Here is a 25,720-nt window from a genome sequence, read left to right on the forward strand (position 1 = left end):
TTTTATCAGGGCTGGGAAGAGCCCGAGGCCACCCAGCTGGCTGCATGTGGGGGAGCAGGGAATCAAAGCCAGTTTGGCAGATTAGAAGTTCATACTCCTAACCACTATACAAGCTGGCTCTTGGCGGAGATCCAGTTAATTCTGCATTTCATGAAAACCTAGCGTCACAAATGGCCTGGAATAGTCTCTGCAGGTATCTTCACATTCACAAATGGAAATTTTGCAAATGTTATTGCCCAGGGAATCTTTATGCACTGAGAAGTAACCCCCACTGGACTTCTATACCACCCAGGGCTGGCAGCAAGAGGTCACTGGCTTCTTGGGGGCGGGGAGGAGAACCGGAATCTCCTTGTTCCGATACAGACGGAAGTTTCCACATACTTACTTCGAGCTGGAAGAGGCACACGGGGACTTCACTCAGGGCATTTTCAGAAAAGTCGACTTCCTTCAGATGGTTTTTCCAGAAAACAGCCAAGGTGTCTGGTAGGCACTTCAAGGCATTTTTAGCTGCTTTGCAACATTTCTAGAAATGCAAGGAATCAAAGCCAGTTTGGCAGATTAGAAGTTCATACTCCTAACCTAACATAGTCAGAATTTAAAGAACTATTATTAATTTTTTTTCATTTGGATATACGATGTGTCAGGAAAGGCAGAATATCTTATGTCAAGCTCATATCAGAATCTACAGAATTGAGAGGTGGCAATAAGAATGGATGCAAAGGGAGAAGGTAACAATTAACACTAGTATGCATGTTTAATTTACAAGCTGTATTTTATTTCTTTTTCAAAATAATTTTTGATGTGGGAACACATCTACTGGTGCGCCCCTTGGGACGGAAATGAATACGGAAGTGACGTTCGTTGTCCTGCCCCAGGGAGCATGCCAAAGATGCAGCAATGGCAGAAGCAGTGGTGGAGACAGAAGCGGTCATGGCAGAAGTGCTGCCAATGGCAATCCCATCTGCCCTGCGCATGACTGAGAGTCTGGGGCAGGGATGGAGATGCTGGTGCCCACAGTGGTGGTGGCAGTGAAGCACCAGGCAGTCCTCAGCCCTGGCCCTCGCCAACCGTCCCCACGCCCATTCCTCCTGCTGCCACAAATGAGGACCCCAGTCTCCTTAGTGATTAGGATGTCAGACTAGGATCTGGAAGACTCAGGAATGACTCCTCCCCCTGACAAGGAGCCTTGGGCCACTCACACACACACACACACAGACACACTCAGCCTAGCCTACCTTACAGGGTGGTTGTGAGGATAAAATAGTTGAGAAGTGGATGAAGGAAGCCCCTTTGGGTCTCCGCTGGGGAGAAAGTGGGGTTCAACTGAGTAAATAAATAAAATAATTTGTGATGTCCCTTAACAAGCCATACTTACCAAGGGGCAAACCCAGGGCTGGGGGAACACCTTCAGATTGTTCTTGGACACATTCAGGATGTTCAGAGATTTCAAATTGTGCAGGAACTGAGTGGGCAGCTCCACCAACTGGTTGTCCGAGACGTCCAGCTCATTCAGTTTCCGTAACCCGATCCAGTTAGTTGCTGAAAAACCAAAAACACAGAACAGATTTTTGTTAGGTAAAGGTATCCCCTGTGCAAGCACCGAGTCATGTCTGACCCTTGGGGTGACGCCCTCCAGCGTTTTCATGGCAGACTCAATACGGGGTGGTTTGCCAGTGCCTTCCCCAGTCATGACCGTTTACCCCCCAGCAAGCTGGGTCCTCATTTTACCGACCTCGGAAGGATGGAAGGCTGAGTCGACCTTGAGCCGGCTGCTGGGATCGAACTCCCAGCCTCATGGGCAAAGCTTTCAGACGGCTGCCTTACCACTCTGCGCCACAAGAGGCTCTTGTAAATTTTTGTTGGTGGCTCTAATAAAGGGGCAGTTTTGAGTCCTCTCTTTGGAGCAGTAAGGTCTCCCTTAGCTCTTGTTGAAGCTTCCGGTTCGGTTCAAACAGGAGTGCCAGAAAGTTCATGTCCTGCAAGGGTTGTGAATTTATATCTAAATAAAACTGGCTTCAAACAACTTGACTGAGAGACCAGCAAGATTTCCATGGGATAAAGATCTGCAAGTCAAAATGATATCTCAGAAGCTCATTCCCCAGGAATCTGGTTGGTCTGTAAAAAGCCTCAGGATTTGAATTTTGCTCTTCTTCTTCAGACCAATGTGGCTACTCGCCTGAAACTATTTGACTGGCCTACTTAGACAGCCTTGCCCTGAATTATCCAGATGGTTATTTATTTATGCCTCAGTCTACTGAGAGCCAGGGGGGATAAGACAAGACTGGAGTGAGCTTGGAAAAAGAGGGCCAGGAAAGAGAAAAAGAGGCGGCAGCAAGCCGGAAAGATGCCTGAGGAGAAGCAGACAGCCTGTACCGGCTTCTGCCTAGCAAGTTTATAGTGAACAACAGTCACAAGATAATTTGGGGTCTGAGGAAAACAAGGCTTTGAAGCCACAAAGAGAAGATTGTGGGGTATTTTAAGGTATTTGCGTAATGTTTTATTTATACCGTAAGCCACCATGAGCTCCTCAGAAAAGAAAGGTGGGCAATAAATATTCTAAACCAGGGGTAGTCAACCTGTGGTCCTCCAGATGTTCATGGACTACAATTCCCATGACCCCCCCGACTACAATTCCCATGACCCCCCGCCAGAACATCTGGAGGACCACAGGTTGACTACCCCAGGATTAAAGGAAGCCTCCATGTTCAGAGGCAGGAAACCTCTGAAGGGCTTGGCCAGTTATTGGGCCTCCAGAAGAACTGGTTGGCCACCATGAGACATGATGCTGGACTAGACGGGACCACTGCTCTGATCCAGCAGGGCTCTCCTGTTTGTGGGTTTAGAACTGTACAGGGGGTGACTTACACCTGATAAGGGGCATCTATTTTCAGTCCCATGGTTCCACGTAACCTGACACTCTTATCCCGAGTTCGTAAGAGAAGAAAAACTGTCCACCCCTAGCAGGATGGCTGAACACAACCAGAAATCCCAGGACACACCCACCGTTCTCCTCGTCGAACAAGCTTTCTAAGTAATTTTTGGCAGCAACGAGTTTTTGGAGTCGGGAGAGGTGCAAGATTCCTGAAGGAAGCCTCTGGAACCTGTTGGCGGACACGTCGATCTCGAGCAATCTGTGGATTCAGACGTTAAAAAGCTAAAGAGATTGACGGGAAAGTAAATAAAGGTGGACATGAAACCCCTCCCACTTTCTGGGGCACTAACCACACAGTCTTCTTGGGATCCTGTGGACCAGACTGGGAAGTTGGTGATCGAATATAAATCCCAGGGATGCAGGAGAGCAATTCAAATTGGGATCATAGCATGTGCAGAATGCATGAGGGTTAAGTTCCCTGAAATACCATTACCCAGACCTGAAATGGCCTCGCTCCTGTTGGGGGAACTGGCATGAGCTTCCACAAAGGGGTAAAATGCCAGCTCCGCAGGGCACTGGTTCAGACTGCTCTGATCTTAGCATATCTCAGAAGGTAAACTGGGTCTTCCCTGGTTAGTCCTTCAATGGGAGACCACCAAGAAAGCCCAGGTTGGCTCTGAAGAAGCAGGCAACGTGGACACCTCTCTCCATCGCTTGCCTTGAAAACCCTACTATGCAGAAGCAAAACTGAAACAGGAGGGGTGAAGGACCAGACACAAAGCAAGGAACAGGGCACTGGGTTATCAAATATTCTAGTATAATAAACAGATTTTTAAGGAGTCCTCAAACTTCAGTTGATTCTTTAATGGAATGCCTAAAGCTAGGAGTAGCAGTTGTTAGAACAGTCTTGCTCTCTGTTAAGAGATTGTTTCTCTAAACAGAAGTTTCCTGTTGAAAACACTGAAACTGAAAAAGCCACCCAGCGAAACACGTTGAGATTGGTTTAATATTCTGGACGTTAAAGAACCAACTGAAGTTTGGAGACTCCTTAGAAGACTAGATGGACCATTGGTCTGATCCAGCAGGGCTCTTCTGATGTTCTTATGAAGGCCTCTCTTACCCTGTTGCTGGCCTTCCAGAGGAACTGGTTGGCCACTGTTTGAGACAGGATGCTAGATTAGATATACCCCTGGTATGATTCCAGGAGGGCTCTTAAAGTCACCACGAACATCTGGCCAACAGGACATGGGGACAGCCCCATAAACAACAAAGGGTGTAGTCTATCTCTGGTCTTCTTCCTCTAAGTCTCCAATTAAGAAGACGCTACATCTCACCCACTTCTGGGTGAGATATGAGGGAACAGCACACAACAAACTAGCAAACCTGGGGAGAAGTTGGGTAGGGAAGCATTTCCCTCCCTTATAACACACAACCACCGTTGTTTTCCACTTGTGTTCAATTCAAAACATTATCGAAAATCGGGAACAGGGGGCACTTCTAAGGACACGGGCACCTACTTTGAGCAGAGAATGCCATCCGACGATGGCACATCGGAGATCTCATGCAATCGGTTGTCGGCGAGGTTCAGCTTCTGGATATTTATCAGCCCCCAAGGGATCACGGAAGGGACGGAGGACAGGCAGTTGGCGGAGAGGTCGAGCTCAGTTATCTGGGGGGAAATATCTATTAGCCAGTCCAGATCCACCCAAGGAAGACGGAGGTTTGACCAGTTCACGTGCAGAGCCTGGAGATGGAAGATGAACGAGAAGGAAGAAGGAATCTCAGAGGTGCCCGAGTTTTTCCACAAAAGTCTGGTTCCTCAGGCCCTGGGCTGCAGACAGAAACATGCATGGGCAATAGATTTCACAGTATTAACAAAGGCTTCACATTCTTCTTCCCATTTTTTGCCACTCAGGGTGTTTGGATATTGGAAGGCATCATATTTATTAACATCATGATGAAGAAGAAGAAGAGGAAGAAGAAGAAGAGGAAGAAGAAGAGTTGGTTCTTAGATGTCGCTTTTCTCTACCCGAAGGAATCTCAAAGTGGCTTCCATTTGCCTTCCCTTTCCTCTCCCCACAACAGACACCCCATGAGGGAGGTGAGGCTGAGAGAGCCCTGATATTACTACTCAGTCAGAACAGTTTTATCATTGCAGAATCGAACCCTAAATGCCAGATTACAATTTTGCACTCCTAACCGCTACACCAAACTGGCTCTCCCAGCCTTTTCTCAGCCTTTTCTCCAAAGGGAGCCCAAAGCAGCTTCCTTCTTTCTCCTCTCCTCCATCTTATCTCCACAACAACCCTGTGAGGTAGTGATGCTGAAAGTGAGTGACTGGCCCAGGGTCATCCAGCCCGCTTGCATGGCAGAGCAGGGCGCTGAACTTGTGTCGCCTGGATCCTAGTCATGGCATTTTAACCCTGGCTTCCCCAAATGCCTGCTTTCCCAACACGCCCACTGCTCCTTACTGGGATCACTGGAGCACTCCTGGTTGACGCTGCGGCTTCAATGAAGTGTGTGCGCAGAAGTTGTTTGCTCTCGTCAGGGCAGTCCATCAGGACGTAGGAACAAAAGAAAGCCCCGTTCTGTAGCAGAAAGGCAGCCACATCTTGGTGTCCTGCCAAAGGAAGCACAGGACTTGTTCGGAAAAAAGCCAAGCCAAGGGAGTACAGGCTTGGTGTGTATGAAGGCCCCAGGGCAGGTCTACCCTTAGTTCCATGGAAATGTTTCACTTTCTTTTGGTTTTAATGGTTCTTACATAATAGAAGCATAGAGTTGGGAGGGACCTCCGGGGTCATCTAGTCCAACCCTCTGCAGAATGCAGGAAATCCACAAGTTCCTGCCCACCCACAGTGACGCCCATTCCTTGTTCAGATGACCCTCCCTCCCCCCCCCCCCCAGTCTGGCCTGAAAGAAATTCACCTCCAGACCCCAAAGTGACGATCAGCATTTCCCTGGGCATGCAAGAAAGGGTCACAAGAACCCACTGGTTCTGGTCTGACCAATTTTATTATGCATGTTTTAATTTATTAGCTGTCTTAGCAACCCCTTATGAGGACAGAATAGCAGAATATAAATTCTGATAGACAAAGAAATAAAATGAAGACATGTGCTTGTTTGCTGTTTCAACTGCAGTGAACTTTCCTATCTAAATGACTTTATTTCCCTGCGTTCCTCCATCCTGGGATCTCAAAGGGACTCGTGAGAATCTTCTCCCTGCCTCCATTTAAGCCTCACAACAACCCTGCAAGGCAGATTAGGCTGGCAGAGAGCACGACTGATCCAAGGTTTCCCAATGAGCTTTTATGGCAGACTGGAGATTTGAACCCAGGACCTTCCAGATCTGACACCACATTATTAGGCTCAAAAGAAAATGGGGTTTTGAGAGGCTTCACCTGACCGCCAGGAGAGGTCAGAACTTTTAATAGCTGAATTTACATTTATGACCAAATCTGAGAACCAGTTTTACATACTATGCAGGACAAGGTCCCCACAGGGGAATGCTTCAGATTTTATATGGAGAATTTATAATTCATGGAATGCCTATCCTGGATGATTGAGGGTGATCCTGCATTGAACAGGGAGCTGGATGAGATGCAGTAAGGTTAGGGTATCCAGTCTGGGTGCTGCTACAAAGACAGGGTGCAGCTCAGAAACTACAGATCTGGTTGCCTGGACATGCCCTGTGCCTAAAAGACAAACCTGTTCCAGGATGACCTGAAACCTTCTCAGTCCATTGAAATACAAGCTTGGATCGGTATAAACTCTGTTTCGGATTGCCTTGCAGAAAAGAGGCTTTGCAGACTCAGGGGTTTTGAAACGGAGGGAACGGAGGCTCCTGCCTGTATACCTGCTTGGATGGCGGCGTAGAGAGGCAGTGTGATGAGGGCAGGGAACTCATTCTTCCGCACGGCGTAGCTGTCCGGGTCGGCGCTGTACATACAGACTAAGAGTCGGACAACCTCCAAGTGACCTTGCTTGCAAGCCACAGCCAGCATCCAGTTCAAAAGCTGCAGGGAGTTGATTGGACCTGTTGAGAAAGAAAGATGCACAGGCTGCTGGTCAGACTTTTAAACCCATCTGAACATTTTAGCCCCTTTTCACAGACTGGCTTCTTGAGTGAATCCTCCCTTCTCCATTGCACCGTTTTCATATTTTATATTTATGCAATGCGATCTGAAGAGAAACCAGCCGTTTTCATATTTTATCATCCAGTTTTCTTGCCTCGTTAATACGATCGTTGGTGTTTTCTTGTTCTGCAGTCTTGCAATCCTGCTTTATTGGACAGTTTCCTGTATACTACCCTCTTTTTTACTGCACCTGCCATACTGCATTGCTTGTTGTATTCATTAGATTGCATTTTTTAAGGGCAGAAATAAAACAGAGTAGCATCAGTTTTAGTCTTTGGATGGAAGGCCACCAAGGAAGCCCAGGGTCACTAATCAGAGGCAAACAATGGCCAGCTAGCTCGGCCTGGCTCGTTGTAAGTTATATATGACTTATCCCCGTCCCCACCAATAACCAATTGTCTTTGAGGGAAAGGCAGACTCAAGGCAGCAATGTGTACAGTGTTGATCCCTTGGCATTGTTACAACCAAAACAAGGGGATATTTTGAACCACACAAGCCTTCTTTCCATCTGCAGAACTCCCAGTCCAGCATCACTATCCAGTTTGGCAAAGAAACTGGAGACTAAATCCCCCCCCCACACACACACACACAGACACTTCAGCCTTTCAGGACATTCAGTGAGGGACCTCAAAAGTAACTGTTTTATTGCAAAGAAACTTCAAGAACAGACTCGAAAGGGAAACTGCTGAGATGCAAGTTAAAACAATGGAATCCCCAGGACTCAACAGGGATATTGGTTTCTTATCTCACTCCATATGCTAACCTCATTCAGCTCTTATATCTGCACTCCTTACGATCCCCTCTTCATTTTAATTCAATTGGGACAGTGGGACTGTAATGGGATACCATGTAATTTAGAATCTAACCCGCTGGCAGGGGCTCATGGGAATTGTAGCCCATGAAGATCTGGAGGACCACAGGTTGACTGACATACACAATACAAAAGTAATGTATTAGAGGTAAAGAAGGAAGAAGGAGCATCCTCATGAATCACAGCAGGCAGGAAACGTAACCTACCAAGAAGAGAATCAAGCAGTTCTTTCACGACGTCGTGGTGGCCAAAATATGCTGCCAGGACTGCCGGGTTGTCATCATTTGGTTCTGTGGGCAACGTCACAAAGCCTTCTTTCAGCAAGTGCTTCACAGCATGCAGGTCCCCATAGGCAGCTGAAATGCTCAAGAGATGGCACTGGGGGAAGAGCAAAAGGACAGAGCTGAGGCATCCCACTGAACGGAAACCCACCAGGCTTTTGGGATAACAAGCTTATACTAAGTCTGAGATGGTGCTATTTCTTTTTCCAGACAGACACTTCATAGAATCATAGAATCATAGAGTTGGAAGGGGCCAGACAGGCCACCTAGTCCAATCCCTGCTCAGTACAGGGTCAGCCGAAAGCACCCAGGATAAGGACCTGTCCATAGAATCACAGAACCATAGAGTTGGAAGGGGGCCAAGACAGGCCATCTAGTCTGGCCCCCTGCTCAATGCAGGGACAGCCTAAAGCATCCGGGATAAGTTTCTGTCCAGTTGCTGCTTGAAGACCGCCAGTGAGGGGGAACTCACCTTCTTAGGCAGCCCATTCCACTGCTGAACTATAACCATAAAATCCTAGAATGGGAAGGGGCCATCCAGGCCATCCAGTCCAAGCCCCTGCTCAAGGCAGGCTCAGCCTCAAGCATCCAGGAGAAGGATCTGTCCAGCACCTTGCTTGAAGACTGCCAGTGAGGGGGAGCTCTCCACCGCCTTAGGCAGCCCCTTCCACTGCTGAACTACTCAGACTGTACTACTGAACTACTCACCACACTCCCTTTCTACAAACACTTGGTGGCCGACCTCAGCTCTAAGCAATCATGCACCGTTTCTTGGTTACACAGAGGCAGGAGGTTGCTGAGTCACACCAATTCTCCTGTTCAAAAGTCCCGAACGTACAAAAAACAATCACCTGCCCTCTGAAGCGCGGAATTGTTTTCCCTTTGCATTCTGGCCCCGAACCATCAACCCCACCCACTTACCTTTTCCGCTTGTAAGAGGTTCTCCTGACATGCCTTTTTAATCAGCTCCTGGGCCTTAGCGAATTCTCCGCTTTTGTAAACACCCTCGAGAGTTTCTGTCACGGGAGACTGGCTGATGGAGAGATCGCTGGCTGCAGACTGCCTGCCACCCATATCCAGGGGACCTGCGTGGAGAAGGCAGAAGAGGTCAGGGCCAGAATCTGGATTGACAAAACCAGGGGAGTCCTTTTGATTCAGTTCTTCTTGAGCCCCCATGTTCCATCTGCAGAGTTCCAGATTATATAGCCCTCCGAGCTGAACTGGGACAACCGTCTCTTGACGCTCAGGCCTGGTTGAAGTCTTTTCCCTTGAAAATTAAAATTTTACATCCTGACATCTATGACGGCTCCCTTGGCTTAGTCAGAGGGGACACTTATGTTCCTCGCTGGGAGAAACTTGTCGAAGAACAACTACAGTTCCTCAGTCTTTCCCTGGACTCCCTTCATTCAATTACCAGACAGGAAGCCATAAGGATGATCATCCATTTAAGTGTGATTGCAACAGTACAATCTGTAGAGCACAACATGTTTGTCGGAGGGAATTTGTTGGTATTCTTCCACCTGGAGAGCTTCCCGATAGCTGTTCATATCTGACTGTTACTTGCTTTTGGCATGCCTTTATGTTGGTGCCCCTTAAAGTCCGACCATCTAGAGTTTTGCAAAGAAGGTCTCAAGAAACCACCCTCGGCCAGAGCCTGAGACTGTGGCACAAGTAGCAAAAGTATCCTGTAACACTTAGAATCATAGAGTTGGAAGGGACCTCCTGGGTCATCTAGTCCAACCCTTTGCACTGTGCAGGACACCCACAGCCATATCGCTCCTCCATTCTAACCTGCCACCCCCTTGAACCTTCCCAGAATCAGCCTCTCCATCAGATGGCTCTCCAGCCTCTGTTTAAAAATCTCCAAAGATGGAGAACCCACCACCTCCGGAGGAAGCCTGTTCCACTGAGGAACCGCTCTGACTGTCAGGAACTTCTTCCAGAAGTTTAGACGGTAGTTGTGAGTGTCCTGCATTGTGCAGGAGGTTGGACTAGATGGCCCTGGAGGATCTTTTCCAACACTATGATTCTGTGATCCTATGACGTGGGGCCAGTTATATACTCTCAGCCTGACCTACTCCACAGGGTGAGTGTGAGAATAAAATGGAGAAGGACAAAATATTGGAGGCCACTAATGGGTCACCATTAGGGATAAAAGCTGTGGTGTACAAGAAGTAAATATACAAGCTTTATCAAAAGATGACCTCAATCATGACAGTCTCTATAAGCAAATCAAATGCAGTGCCTTTTCCCAAAGACAACATAGCAGGGATGTTTTAAGACACTCAGAAATAAATGGACCATTTTGTCACACTCTGCCACTGTTAGCGGAGACCCTGGGATGATACAGATTGAATTCCTGACTGAGACGGACTCAGCCTTCCTCCTTAATTATTCAAGCGGCAGCTCCAGTCTGGGAGACATCTGAGACGGCTCCAGGGATTTGCACCACCAAGCTGCAAAGGCATTTGATAATCCCTGCAGGGACATCTTCTGGCCTCTGAGAACACATGAAGGACAAGTGGAAAGACGAGCCAAAGGGCAGAAAGGGGCCAGAACGCCATTGCCGCCTCAGCTCTGCCTTTGCAGGAAAGATGCAGAAAGGCTGGAGCTCCTCTGGCCGGCAAGCAGACCACAATCTCAGGCCCCAACATGGCTCAACGCAGAGGCAAACCAGGAACACGGGTGGCCACATCTTGAAGAAAGTCTGGAGCACACAGGGTCATTCATTCATTCATTCATTCATTCATTCATTCATTCATTCATTCATTCATTCATTCATTCATTCATTCATTCATTCATAGACTGCGCCTCTCTGCAAGCAGGCTCAGGGCAGTTTACAAAACAGTTAAAACATTCCTCGTCAAATTTTAAATCATCCCACAATTAAAACTCCCACTGCAGCCCGGCCATCTTCTTTCTGGCCTACAAATGTCATCTAGTCCAACCCCCTGCACAATGCAGGAACTCACAACTACCTGCCCACCCATGGTGACCCCAATTCCATGCCCAAGGGATCCCTCCAGCAAACATCTCCAGAATCCATGTCCAGCCAAGAAGAAAAAAAGGGGGGGGGGAGAAGTTGATGTTAAGCTACCCTGGCCCATAAGCCTGGCAAAGAACTGCCATCTTCCTGGCCCTGCAGAGCTGTGATAGCTCCGAATCCCAGAGGGACAACTCCATTCCTGATGGAAAATTAAGTGTGCTGAGTTCGGAGCAAACAGAACCCTGCATCAGCTTGCTAAGTAAGATCCTCGGATCAGACGGTAAGAGAAGCAGGTTACTATTCCAAAGCTGTTGAGCTTCTCACTCCAATGGCTTGGCCGGAAAAATTCACTTCCCCCCGTGCACAATCCATGTCCCGATTCCTGGTGCGGAAAAGGTCTCTCTTTCAATTTGGGGGGAACGCTGGCTGTTTCCTTGTGTCAAACCATTTCCCTGTAAAATGTTCATGTTTTCCAATGCTGTTTGCCCATCAGAACGGACATACCAGTGGCCAAGAAATGGCATCCAAGGAACCAGCAAACAGTTAACGCTTGCTGTGGAAGCAGGAGACACAACACCGGCTGGCTGTGTGAACAGATGGAAAGATCCCCCACGGACCTGGTGAGCCTCAGAGGCCGAAGCAATAAAGGATTTCACTGCATCCGGGACTTTTGCAAGTTAATGTTTCACTTCCCTAGCACTGGATGTCTGGCTTCAGACCACCCGAGCACTAACGCATGAGTGATCGGTTGAGCTCCAAGACTGGGAGCGATCTGCCAAGGAGCTCTCTGGCTTGTAGGATCCTCTAGACCAGGGGTAGTCAAACTGCGGCCCTCCAGATGTCCATGGACTACAATTCCCAGGAGCCCCCTGCCAGCGAATGCACCACTACACCATGCTCTAGCCACTACACCAGGGGTAGTCAAACTGCGGCCCTCCAGATGTCCATGGACTACAATTCCCAGGAGCCCCTGCCAGCGAATGATGGCAGGGGCTCCTGGGAATTGTAGTCCATGGACATCTGGAGGGGCACAGTTTGACTACCCCTGCTCTAGACGCTGCACCATTTAAACCTATTTACTTAATATCTCTATTGTGGCCACTTGACAAACTCAAACTGGGTTACTTCCTAAACAAACCGATAAGCATAAAAACACATTTTTAAAAACCCCACAATTTAAAGTCATTGTTTTTGACTGCCCACAAAGAGAATCAATTAATCAATCAATGAATTAATTTATAACGGCCTCCTAAATATCGAAGATGATGTTCAAGTGCACTTCCCTGGTTTATTAAGGATGCCAAATTCATCTGCCCAAGAATCTCCACTTCCTTGTATTTTTTTAATTTACCTTTCTGGTCTTCATGCATACAAAGGTAGTCTTGGAAATCGGTAGGGGACGTCCGGCCAAAAAGGTAGCTGGGAGCCAAACAGAAATCCTTGAGATTGAGGAGACGGGTTTTCGTTCTGCTACAAGGGACAGCTGACATGGCAGTTTTAATCAGCAAAACGCTTGGCTGTGCAATCCCAAACAGAGCTATATTTCTCCAAGCACATTGACTTCAATGGATATAAAAGGGTCCAACTCAGATTAGGATTGCACAAAGTGCCACAATAGCAAAAAAACAAAACAAAACAAACAAACAAAAAAACCCTCCAATACACACACACACAACACAGCTAGCAGAAGCAAATAAAATCATGCCAAATTAGCAGAGGCATAAAATAGGAGAATGCAGATATAATTCCAGGATCGGCCTAAACTGAGTCAAAAACAACCAAATCCAAATACACCTCTAATTCCGCAACTTAAACCTACCAATGGAAAGACCAATACTTAATGATATTGAAGTTGGACAGGCTCAGAATTGGGCAAATGTCCAAGGACACTCCAGCATCCCTTAATTACAGGGCAGCTACCATCAATCTCAGTTTACATTCTTTGGAATGGTCTTGGAGACCACCAAAGAAGCCCAGGGTTATATGCAGAGCTTGCGAGAAAGCCCCATGAGAGGTCACCATGATCCAGTGCTTCCCACCAATATGAGCCGCTCACCGTCTTTCTTAAAGATGGGCGGAGCATCAATATTTTGCTAAGAAACACTGTTTTTACTGCAGTGTTTTGCTTATCCCAAGCTGTGGCTCTGCTTTAAAGTCGACATCCACCAGACTAAAACACCTAACAGCAACTGAAAAAACAGGAAACAAATGAAATCATAGAGTTGGAAGCGAACCTCCAGGGTCATCTAATCCAACCTCCTGCACAATGCAGGAAACTCACAACTACCTGCCCACTCAGTGACCCCAAATCCATGGTCAGATGATGCCCTCCCCCCAAAAAAAACCCCCAGAATGTCTGGTCAACTTGGCCTGGAGGAAATTTGCCTCCTGACCCCAAAGTGGCAATAGGCATTTCCCTGGGCATGCAAGAAAGGGCCACAAGAGCCAAGCTCAGACACAACCCCTTCCTGCTCACAATCTGTCTAAATACACAGAATCAGCATTTCTGTCCAATGGCTCTCTAGCCTCTGCTTTAAAACTACCAAAGGAGAACCCACCACCTCCCGAGGAAGCCTGTTCATGGCATAACGAAGCCAACAAAAAAGTACAGTGCAAACAAATGCACAACCAAAATTCTGTCGCAGAGCTCAAAACAGCAGAGTGAGCCAAAAGGCAAATGGAAATGTTCTTTCAAAGAGAACTGAGAATTTCATGCAACTGCCAGATTCTGCTGCAGGCTGTTCAGAAGTCTGTGCATGAAGCCATGCCACAAAAAGGGACTTAGGATAGGGGAGTGAGATCAACTGTACTTTGCAAAATTATACACCGTTTACGGCATGAACCCTGGAACGAGATTGGCTGAAACTTTGACTCCAAAGGTCACAGCACTCACCTTGAATGGGTCTAGTCCCACACAAGAAATTTATAAGATGAGTAACACCTTTCTAACTTCCATGGTGTAAACCCCACCTTGGATTGTTCAGTCAGAAAGGAACCTGTTCAAACAGTTTCAAAAGCACCTCCTCACCATCATTACGCACCTTAGCATTATTCGGAGATGTGTATTCCAAGCCTGGCGAGCAATCTGAACAGTTAAGTCAATTCTGAGCCGACAACATCTCTCCATTCGCTCAGAAAACACGGGGACCGTTAACCCTGCAGCTGCTGCAAGCATACATCCCGGGTACTCATTCAGGCCAGTGCTAGGCTGCTCCTCTGGCTGAAAGAAAAGCCTTTGGCTGAAATAATCAGATTTTCCCCCCACTGGTGGTAATGCATATCCCAGTGTAGAGAAATCCAAGCACTGGGTTCTCGGATGATTTAAAAGAGAGGGAGGAGGAGAGTATAGGGCTTCCAGGGTGACCTCAGACATCAAATTCCCCAGCACCAGATGGCCGTGGGCACCGCTGATCAGATTAACCTGCTGCTGTTTTGATTTGCAGCTCATGCTGAGCAAACTGAAACACAGAGGCCTTTTCCAAGAGAAGCCTGATTTTAGCAAACCCCCCGGAAATCAATGAAACTCTCCGGAGAGGCTGGCCTAACTCAAGCGAGGTTAGGGGAGAAGACAGGAGGGCATTGAAATGGCCCATTAACTCACAGGATATCCGTGAATCCAATGCTGATCTATGCCTTAGGGCTGCCAGCCCCCAGGGGAGGGCTGGAGATCTGGAATTCCAAATCCCCAGGCTACATAAATCACCTATAATTTAAAACCTGTATTCCACTTCTCCTGGAGAAAGTGGCTGTTTTACAAGGTGGGCTGCACAGTATCAACCTGACTGAAGTCCCTGCTCTCCCTAAACCCCACTCTCCCAGGCCCCACCCCCACATCTCCAGGGATTTTTCAAATCTGGAGTTGGCAACCCTCCTAAAGCTAGAGTCACTGGCTGCCCCACCTGTGGCTCAGAGGTAGAGCATCTGCTTCGTATGCAGAGGCTCCCGGGTGGAATCCCTGACATTCCGAGCTAAAATGGCAGCAAGTGATGTGAAAGGCCCGCAAAGGCCTGATACCCTGCAGAGCTGCTGCCAGCCCAGTTTCATGCATTTGTGAGTACTATAGTCCCACAGGCATTCAAAAGACAGCTTAAAGTGCATTCATGGTGCTGCAGGCCTCAGGGTTGAAGATGACTTATACTCCAGTTTCTGTGTTCAAAGCGCTTCACACAAATTATCTTGTGGCTATCCACGACAACCTGGCAAAGTACGCCTGATGCATACGAGATGGGAGAGGCTTGGGAATAAACAATCTTGCCTCCGGCCTTTGCTGAGTTTGCAGGAGAGGCGAGATTAGAACCCAGGACAATGTGGGCTGCCCTGCGGTGTGTTCTGAGAAGGGCCTGCAATCCATCCACATCGATTCTGTCCAGATTGAACTGGTATATTTATTTATATGCTTTGTTTGTCTCACCGAGATGCAAGGGGGAATGACAAAACGAGGGAACACCACAAAGTCATGGGACCACCTCTTCCCAGGTGTCCCCAAAGGAACATAGAGAGCAACATTTGCTCAAGATCCTCAGCCCCAAAGATATCAAACTGGCCTCAACTGGGGCCACGGCCTTATAAGTCCTGGCCCCGGCCCGGTGGGCCATTCTCCCTGGTGGGATCAGGACCCTGGACAGTTCCGTGGGCCCTGCATGACAAAGCTGTTCTGAGAGGCCTACAGCTGAGGCCGCAAACAGTGCTGAAATCTTGGCCTCCCTGTTCAAAGCACCAGCCAAGCTGACATCCGGATCTGAAATCTAGGCCTATCTCAACCCTCCCAGTATAAGGAGGAGGCTATCTGGGATTAACAAAGGGACCTATTGTGAATTTTTAATGTTACACAGTTTTACTGAATTATCTTATTATTTTGAATGGATTGTCACCTGCCCTCAGCCCTGGGGAAGGATGGGCTATGAATAAGAATTGTCTTATTATTATTAATAATAAAGGAAACAGTGTAAGGCAGGGGTAGTCAACCTGTGGTCCTCCAGATGTTCATGGACTACAATTCCCATGAGCCCCTGCCAGCAAACGCTGGCAGGGGCTCATGGGAATTGTAGTCCATGAACATCTGGAGGACCACAGGTTGACTACCCCTGGTGTAAGACATCCCATAAAGCAATACCAAAACTGGATTGCAAGTTTTGGAAAACAAGGCAGTCAAAACAAAGCCGTGCATACAGCAAATGGTACGCAAAGCTGGAATCATGCTCCCTTTCCACCCATGGCGTGGGTCCCTTTTCTTCAGATGTTCTAAGGTGGCGGCTTTCAGAGATGAGAGTGTTGATAGGGCATTTCTCTCAAGTTCCTTAATGGGAAGTTGCCAAAACTGAACATCCCTGCAGTGCTCAGCTGCAAGGGATTGGTCTACGGCAGGCCACATTCTGGGCGCAACAGTGAGGTCCCCTGTATGACCACCACCTGCTCCCTGGAACATCCCCCAGAATCCTCTGTGGTGCACAGGAGTCCCCCTGCAGGATGAGGGTTTCTACCAGAGGAATGAGGCAAATGACTCCCCATAATATTCTTACACCCAGCGCAAAACCTGGCCTCAACCCACACATATTCTTCCACGTAAGTGAAGTTGTCTTCAGTGGTGCCCCCCCTTTGGAAGCCCCCCCTTTCATGCACACCCTTGAAAGCTTTCATTAAAGATGCACAAAGGTAAGCAGCCGCCTTTCATGTCACATTTCCAAGGCAGGCTCCTTAAACAAACAGAATATCTGATCAAAGCTCCCGAAAGCTCAGCCAGAAGCATCTGATGAGCAGAGACAAGGCTGACGCCAGAGTCTCTGAAACAGGCGGTGTCAGTAATCAAATACATTGAACCTGCGTCTCCCAAAACCTCATCTGACCACTACATCATACTGGCAAGGTAAATGTTCTTCAAGCGCTTTAAACAGCGCACTGTGATAATACTGCGCATGATTACTAAGACATCCCCGTTCTGGGTATAGTTCCTTCTGACACTCTGTAAGCCCCAGAGAAGAAAACAATATAGCCCTTATTCCTGGCCACTAGAATTCCAAATATTTGAGATTTTATATAGATTTTATATAAGAATGTATCAGTCTAATGACTTGCTTTAAAACTCAAGCCACAGAGAAGTAAAGAAAACAACCCCAAATCTACTTCAAGTCGAGTTGCCAACCTCCAGGTATGCCCTGGAAATCTCCCGGAATGACAACCCATCTCTATGGCATGATATCCAGATCCCCTCTCCAGATAGTTCCACCCCCCAATCTCCAGATATTTCCCAACCAGGAGTTGGCAACTTTATCCTTAAGTATAATTTCTAGTCTCTATGGTGGAATCCCAAATTGCCCTGCTCTGGTATTTATTAGTATCAGTTCTTAATTACAAAATTTATATCCTGCTTTTTTGCCCTGCCAAGGGCTGCCAGGACAGCGAACCATTTAAAAGATACGGGAGGAAATGATATTATAAAACCATTACAATAAAAAATACAGTATTTTGCTGTCCCCAAGCTTCCTAATACAAGGTCAATGAAATGTGCTCCAAGTTAAATGAACCTCCAAAATGAATCACTCTTCAGACAGCAAAAGCAACCACAACTTTCAGTTCCAGACCAGCTCTGGCAGGGTTCTGGAGATCACATAAATATAAAATGCTCAGATTTCCACAGAAAGCGGCAAAATAGGCCAGGAATATATGAGCTAAATTTATCCAGTCATCTCACTCCTCCCCCCCGATATGAATCATCCTCCATTGCGTGGTCATTTTAATTTTCGATTTTAAAATACTTTAACATGGCTGAGGCTGCAGCTGAGGTCACCAGCCTTTTGCTCCATCTGTCTTCTGCATCAAGGTTTTAATGTTTTTTTGGGGGGGGAACTCTTCTCCCATTGCACAGAGCCCCTTCCAGCCAGCGATTTCTTATTTCCCCTCCAGAGGAACTGCAAATCCTGCAGAGTTTGGGGGACAGTTTTCAGTCAGTGCGGGCCTTATCTCAGAAGAAATAATTCCAGACCTCCACAGAGTCAGTCACCTTGGCTCCCAAATAAAAACAGAAGCCCAATGACACCTTAAAGCAGGCATTCCCAGCCGCTGTACCATGGCACGGAAGGATTCTAAAAATTATGATGATTTAATGTTTGTAAATTTAGGATTTCCCCCCTTATACAGGCAGGTTGACCCGCCCCCCCTCTAAAGTGGCCAATGATAGGCCTGGTAGGATTGGGAAGGAGACATTCCTCATGCTTTGAGTTGACCACAGCCCCATTGCACCCGGAGTTCAAGCCCCGGCCAGGCACTAGGCAGCATAAGGCCCTTGGCGAGCTGTGGCTTGGGGCTGGCAGAGGGGCCTGGCAGTGAGATGTGGCACTTCTGGGGGCATGGCACAGAGGCGTGGCCAGCTGACACCACTTCCTGAGTGCCACAAAGGCTGAACATGTTTTCAGGGGTGTCTCCATGGTCAAAGGTCGGAAAGAGCTGCCTTAAGATTTCTGGAAGCATCTCAAAGACTTACAGTTCAGTTTGGTTTATGATTACGCACCAAGGTCAGCGGTCTAGAATATCAACAATACATCGGACACTGCAAAGATAGCACAGATTTCTTGTACAAAAAGACGTGTCCATGCGGTTAATGGTAATAATAAATGTCTATTAAAATTCTAGAGCAGGGGTAGTCAAACTGCGGCCCTCCAGATGTCCATGGAGTACAATTCCCAGGAGCCCCTGCCAGCGAATGCTGGCAGGGGCTCCTGGGAATTGTAGTCCATGGACATCTGGAGGGCCGCAGTTTGACTACCCCTGCTCTAGACTGTGTTCTTCCACCTTGCTGGACATGCCAACGCGCCGAATTTTGCTACCTTAAGGGTGGTTTCGTTGAAACTGCCAGCAAGAAGAGAAGTGTAAAGATAATTTGATCTGCCTGAATTCAGGGAATGTATTTATACTGAATGGCCTGGTAAGATCGGCAGTGTAAAAGGACATATTCAATCCGGGGTGACACGGGCAGAGACGAACATGTGAAAAAGAAGAGGAAAGAGAGTTGTTTTTTATATCTCACTTTTCACTACCCGAAGGAGTCTCACAACGGTTTACAATCACATTCCCTTTCCTCTCCCCACAACAGATGCCCTATGAGGGAGGTGGGGCAGAGATCTCTGAAAGAAATTGCTCTGTGAGAACTGCACTATCAGGACTGTGGCTAGCCCAAGGCCACCCAGCTGGCCACATGTGGAGGAATGGGGACTCGCATTTCATTGGAGGATGGGAGACCTCCAAGGAACACCAGAGTCATGATGTGGAGACAGGAGGGAAAACTCTATGGGGCGGCTGCAAGTCGGCTGTGATGTGCATAAACATGCACATGTAGGATGGAGAATTGCCCAGAGTGCTGAATGGAACAGGGAGCCGTTACCCCATTCTGTGGTGGGCAGGCAGGGTATCTGGGTAAAGCTTGGGGCACCCCAAAGCATGCCAGCAAAAATAAAAAACATTAAACAAGACCTGGCAGAACACCTGGACAAGTAAGTTCATGACAGCTCTCTTGCTTTACTGCTTCTTTTCTGCAATCATTAAAAGAGCACCCAATATACCACTGAATTTGGGGGGATGGTTTCAAAACCTGCCACGGCCAGATGCAAGCAAGAGAGACGGTTGTTGCAATGAATCTGATTCCAGGGAAACCTCTGCTATTCGGCAACGTGGTTTTAAGGCAGACAGCTGGAGCACAGTTACAGTCGCAGTACGGGACATGAATTCACACACCAACGTAAACAGTTTAGTGCTGATGCTATGCAACGCCAGGTCGATCAAGAACAAATCCTCAACCCTGCGGGACTATTTCGCAGGGCATGGGGTAGACCTGGCGTGCATCACCGAGAGCTGGGTGCGCGAAGGTGAAACAGTCGCCCTTAAAGATCTTGCGCCACCCGGCTTCTCGGTCCTTCATCAGCCCCGGCTCCATGGTAGGGGGGGTGGGGTGGCGATCCTAGTCCGGGACAGCTATGCCTTCAGGGCTCTCCCAGCACCATCGATCCCAGGAGTTGAATGTGTCGGCCTGACGTGGGAATCGGTCGAGAACGTGGCCATCTGGGCGGTGTACCGTTCACCCACTGCCCCGCCCGATGCCCTGCTGGGCCTGCTGGAGGCGGCGGCCGCCTGGACATTGCAGTTCCCCAAATTATTAATTTTGGGGGACTTTAATGTCCATGCGGATTCGTCGGCTCCAGGACTTGGCCTGGACCTGGTGTCGGCCATGGCGACACTGGGGTTCTCGCAATTTGTTGCTGGTCCCACTCATCAGGCTGGCCACACCCTGGATCTGATCTTTGGTGCTGGTGTTGAGATCGATCTGGTGGCTAACAACATAGTTCCGTGGTCTGACCACCATACCCTGAAGGCTCGCCTACGGATGCCACCCCTCCCCTGTTTGGGTGACGGACGCATTTTAGTCCGCCCATGGAGACTTATGGAATCCGAAGGATTCCTGAATGCTCTGCGGGACCCGATGCCCTCCGGTGTCTCGTTGGAGGCCTTGGTGGAGGACTGGCAGTCCCGCCTGTTGGCCGCCATTGACGAGATAGCTCCTGAGCGCCCTCTCCGCCCTCGCCTCAAGCAGGCCCCGTGGTTTACCGCGGAGCTTCGGGAGAGGAAGAGGGAGGTGAGACGGCTAGAGCGAGTGTGGCGGAAGACCCGCGACGAAGCTACAAGAACATCTCATCGCACGCTTATGAGGGCGTATGAGATGGCGGTGAAAGCGGCAAAGTGTGACTACTTTGCTGCGGAAATCGCGTCCGCTAGCTCTCGCCCAGCCCAATTATTTAGGATAGTTCGGACCCTTACTGCCCTCGAAGGAGGGCATCAAAATAGTAGTCAATTGGAACTAGGCTGCGAGGCTTTTGCGAGCTATTTTGCGGATAAGATCTTGTCGCTCCGTCGTGACCTTACTGCCACAGTTGATACAGTTCGTGAACTAGAAGCTCCGTGGCCGTTGCGGGGGATCAGGTTTGATGGCTTCAGGCGGCTCTCTTTATCCGAAGTGGACAAATTGCTAGGGTCGGTGAGGGCGACCACTTGCCCCCTTGATCCCTGTCCGTCGTGGTTGCTTAAGATCAGCGACCCACGGATAGGTGTTCCCCTGAGGGAGATTATAAACCTCTCCCTTACATCGGGAGAATTCCCTCAGCGGCTCAAGGAGGCAGTGGTTCGCCCTCTTCTGAAAAAACCATCGCTGAATCCGCGGGACCCCGCCAGCTACCGCCCGGTATCGCATCTTGCATTCCTGGGCAAGGTGGTTGAGAGGGCCGCCGCGGACCAGCTCCTAGCATTTTTGGAGGAAACTTCGGCCCTTGATCCATACCAGTCTGGCTTCCGTCCTGGCCATGGGGTGGAGACTGTGCTGGTCGCCCTGACAGATGATCTCCGGCGCCAGCTGGACCGGGGCGGGTCGGCCATTCTCGTGCTATTAGACCTGTCAGCCGCATTTGATGTGGTTGACCACGAGCTCTTGGTTCACCGCCTCGCTGATACTGGGATTGGAAGGGTGGCTCTTAAATGGCTATCCTCCTTTCTAGAGAACAGATCACAGAGGGTCGCTGTGGGGGAGGAGTTATCCGACTCCTTTGCACTCCCATGTGGGGTGCCACAGGGAGCGGTGCTCTCCCCCACGTTATTTAACATCTATATGCGTCCCCTGGCTCAGCTGGTACGGAGTTATGGGCTTGGGTGTCACCAGTACGCTGATGATACCCAGCTCTATCTCTTGATGGATGGCCGGCCAGATCTCCCCCCAGAAAAATTCGCCAGTTGTTTGGAAGCAGTGGCTGGATGGATCAGGAAGAGCCGCCTGAGACTCAACCCCTCCAAGACGGAGGTCCTTTGGCTAGGCCGAAGGGAGCAGGAACAGGAAGCGCGTCTTCCCTGCCTGGACGGGGTACAATTGTCATCTGTGCCCCAAGCCAGGAATTTGGGAGTGATTCTGGATGCCTCACTTTCCATGGAGGCCCAGGTCACTAAGGTAGCCCGGACGGCGTTTCTCCATCTACGCCAAGCTCGGCTACTAGCGCCCTACCTGCCCCCGGAACACCTGGCCACTGTGATCCATGCAACGGTTACTTCTAGATTAGACTTCTGTAACTCGCTCTACGCGGGCCTACCCTTGTCTCTAACCCGGAAGTTACAGCTGGTACAGAATGCAGCTGCACGGGTCCTCACTAAATCATCTTGGAGGTCCCATGTTCAGCCTCTGCTGAAGCAGCTGCACTGGTTGCCAGTTTGTTTCCGGATCAGGTTCAAGGTTTTGGTACTAACCTTTAAGACTATACGCGGCTTGGGTCCTGCATACTTGAGGGACCGCCTATCTCCTTATGCCCCCCGCAGGGCACTTCGCTCTGCGGGTAAGAATCTGCTGATGATCCCAGGACCCCGGGAGGCACGCCTGGCCTCGACAAGGGCCAGGGCCTTTTCGGTCCTGGCCCCTACCTGGTGGAATGAGCTCCCTGAAGAGCTGCGGGCCCTGTCAGAGCTCTCTGAGTTCCGCAGAGCCTGCAAAACGGAGCTCTTCCGCCAGGCGTTTGTCTAAGGCCGGGTGATGGCCCGGGGCTAAGATCGGACCCCTCTCCCCGGAGGGGGGAGGCCAGTACTAAACTGACCTGGTTCCCCAGAGTGTTCCATCCTATGCCCAATTATCCTCCGTTCCCTTTTGCTCATCCAGTGGGCCTGTACGGGAATAGTTTTAATCGCCATCATTGTGACTTAGTCATTGTTTTAATGGGGTTTTAATGGGGAATTTTAATGGTTAATATATTGTATTGTATTAAAATGTTGTGAATCGCCGCGAGCCGGTTTCCGAGAGCGGCGGTCATACAAATCAAATAAATAATAATAATAATAATAATAAAAAATACACTCACTGCAAGAAGGAAACAGAGAGCCAAAGGGCGATTCAATAAACTCCAAGCACAGGGAAAGACGGGTAAAATCCGCTTGAGTTCCCCGGGAGCCCAGCGCCAAAGACCTTTGATAAAGAGGGTACCGCAACGCAACAGACGGCATTTCTTTTCCGGCGATGGCAGCGATTCATCCTGCGGCTGCTCACAGGAGAGTCACTTCCTTCTGGCTGCTCGCCAGCCAGGATCAAGAACACCTAAGAAGGTGCAAACAAACTGCTCTTTGCCAAAGGGAGGGGGGACAATTTAAACCATAAAGCAAAACAGAATGTTAAAAGGCAGGTAGGTGGCAGCCGTGGGCTGCTCCCTCCCCGCAGGCCAGGAGAAGATCTCCGTGTCACACGGAAAACACTTTTGACATCAGTACTGAAGGTGGGAACAGGGAAGGAGGTTTACAGCTGGCAGACTGAGCAGCCGTCATGACCCAAGAGACCTTCTAGGGAAGGAAGACCAAATCAGATGGGGAAGGGAGAGGGTGCTAGCAAAGCGCTGGAATCTGCAAAGATCTGGGGTGCTTCCACACCCACTGGATAATGCAATGTGCTTTTGCAGCTGGGTTTTCCTGTGCAGAACACAAAACTCTATTCTAAAGTGAATTGAAAGCGCATTATCCAACAAGTGCGGAATGAGCCCTTCTCAATATCCTCTTCGGAACTATTTTTTCCTGGTGGCTTCACAGTTGAGACTCCTCATTTGGCTACGACGTCCAGACAGCCCGATTTACACAAGACGTTGCTCCCACATCCAAGAGTGTCAAGCGCTAAAAGAACTCACAACAAAACTTCTATAGTAAGAAAGCTTTAATGGAAGTTTACTCTAGTCACTATAACTCAGGAAGTCAAATCTACCCCACAATAGAATTGCAAGCCCTTTTCAATCCAATTCTCCCACCCAAAACTTGAATGTTCCCAAGGGGAGGGGTGCCCTCTTTCCCAGGTGCCATCCCTGGCCTCCTGCTAGAGGTGCTACAATTCGCGCGTCCTTGGACTGGCCAGCGCCTAGTGACAAGATACAATGTTGCTGTTACAATATGCAGAGCGAGCGGGCAGGGATCAAAGTACAAACAATTCAGAGCGGGCACTACAAAGCCTGATAACATGGGAACAGAGAACAGGCTTGGGTTACATGGAAATCCAGGAAACAGAATAGTGGGATACAGACAAGATGGGGTAACCCCTGTTCATGGACAATTCATGGCAGAGAGCAGACACTGATCCTGACAAAGAGGTTGCATGGGTGTGTTAACACATACACACCTCGAGCAGAGAAATAACAGATAACATGGCCTGTCGGCAGCTTTAAGAAGTCACAACACATCAAGGACTTAGTGTGGATTTGAAAACCGCAGAAGCATTGACTGTTTTGATGGGTCACTACAAGGGCAGTTGATGCATTAGCGGCAGCTCAGAGAAAGAGCTTTACACATCCGCTCAGCAGCCAAGTTCTCCCCATAAATCGTTTTTTCCAACTGCTTATCTGCTCGAGTTGTTTACATTTCAGCCAGACCCAGCCCTTGTGTCGATGCATGAAGCTGCCTTATCCTGGCCCCAGCCATGAGTTACAGTAAACTAAGGCATGCTTCTTGTACAGTGAAACTCTGTTGAGTAGTTATGTTCAACATCAAGAAGAAGAAGAAGAAGAAGAAGAAGAAGAAGAAGAAGAAGAAGAAGAAGAAGAAGAAGAAGAAGAAGAAGAAGAAGAAGAAGAAGAAGAAGAAGAAGAAGAAGAAGAAGAAGAAGAAGAAGAAGAAGAAGAAGAAGAAACTTTTCACTACCAGGAGTGTCAAAGTCACTTGGAGCCTTCCCTTCCTCTCCTCACAACTGACATCCTGGGAGGCAGGTGGGGATGGGAGAGCTCTGATAGAACTGCTGTGAGAACAGCTCTAATAGGACTGTGACTAGTCCAAGGTCACCGAGCTGGCTGCATGTGGAGGACACCAGCGTCCTAATTGGTGACAGTATCCATTGCAGGCTAGTGGGGGGGGGGATCAACCTCAAAAAGGGGTTTCTTGGTCACGGTGCAAATAAATATGCAATTCCCTCCCCAGAGATGCTGGGGATTGAACTGGCTTCTTTCCGCATGCCAAGGGAAGGCAATTGCACTGCAGTGCTAAGATGAGCAGAGGGTAAGAGCGGGGTGAAATCAGCAACCACCGAGGTTGCTCCTCCTCCTCGGGACTTTTCCCTCTGAATGTCAACCCATGTGTCTGCTCTCCAGGATCGGAGGTTGGCAGGGGTCAATCCAGGGGCCCACGAATTTGGGTTGGCCTTGGAAGCCAGCCCAAAATTGGCAACTGCCATAGACCTGTCCTGGAAGGCCTTGGGTTCAAATCCAACAGGGTGTTTCTGGCTGCAGAGGATTTGTGTGGGTGGCCTGGGGAGGGCAGGGAACAAGCCGGACCACCACAGGGTATAATGCCACAGGGGGCACCATCCGAAGCAGCCATTTTCTCTAAGGGAGGTGATCTTTGGAGATCAGTTATAATCCCAGGAAGAAGTAAAACCATAGAGATTACAGTGATTCCTAGAGTGACATGGCATCACTTTGAGGGTTTATTTGCAAGTGGTGTCACACAGTTGGTGCCTTTGTTTTAAATTCTACTCCAGCCTCTCTAGCGGAAGGACTCCCGCCATAGCAGGAGGACACATTGCTATGTGAAAAGCAGAAGAGACGTGGCTTTTGCTGCACATGACTGGAGGGAAAGACTGGAGGCCAGACACATGTTAAAACC

At 48.9% G+C, this 25,720-nt stretch overlaps 1 protein-coding gene across 5 annotated transcripts in view; it reads right to left on the reverse strand.

The window, feature by feature from the left end:
* The window catches only part of LRRK1 (leucine rich repeat kinase 1), a 66,611-nt gene that overhangs the window by 33,085 nt on the left and 7,806 nt on the right, over nucleotides 1–25,720 (reverse strand). For 4 of the 5 annotated variants that reach the window (XR_013227369.1, XM_077317345.1, XM_077317346.1 and 1 more), the window contains exons 3-10: nucleotides 9,019–9,182; nucleotides 8,023–8,194; nucleotides 6,726–6,905; nucleotides 5,344–5,492; nucleotides 4,390–4,616; nucleotides 3,004–3,131; nucleotides 1,376–1,539; nucleotides 386–523 (exon numbers count right to left, since the gene is read on the reverse strand). Coding sequence is in view for 4 of the 5 variants with exons in the window: in XM_077317345.1 (XP_077173460.1) it covers nucleotides 386–523; nucleotides 1,376–1,539; nucleotides 3,004–3,131; nucleotides 4,390–4,616; nucleotides 5,344–5,492; nucleotides 6,726–6,905; nucleotides 8,023–8,194; nucleotides 9,019–9,182 (1,322 nt within the window). In the remaining variant the exon portion in view is untranslated. Of the gene's footprint in view, nucleotides 1–385; nucleotides 524–1,375; nucleotides 1,540–3,003; nucleotides 3,132–4,389; nucleotides 4,617–5,343; nucleotides 5,493–6,725; nucleotides 6,906–8,022; nucleotides 8,195–9,018; nucleotides 9,183–14,124; nucleotides 14,253–25,720 lie in introns of those variants that run through there. The other variant, XM_077317348.1, reaches the window with a different exon arrangement.

The sequence above is a fragment of the Paroedura picta genome, chromosome 18 (genome assembly GCF_049243985.1).
Source record: "Paroedura picta isolate Pp20150507F chromosome 18, Ppicta_v3.0, whole genome shotgun sequence".
NCBI lineage: Eukaryota > Metazoa > Chordata > Lepidosauria > Squamata > Gekkonidae > Paroedura > Paroedura picta.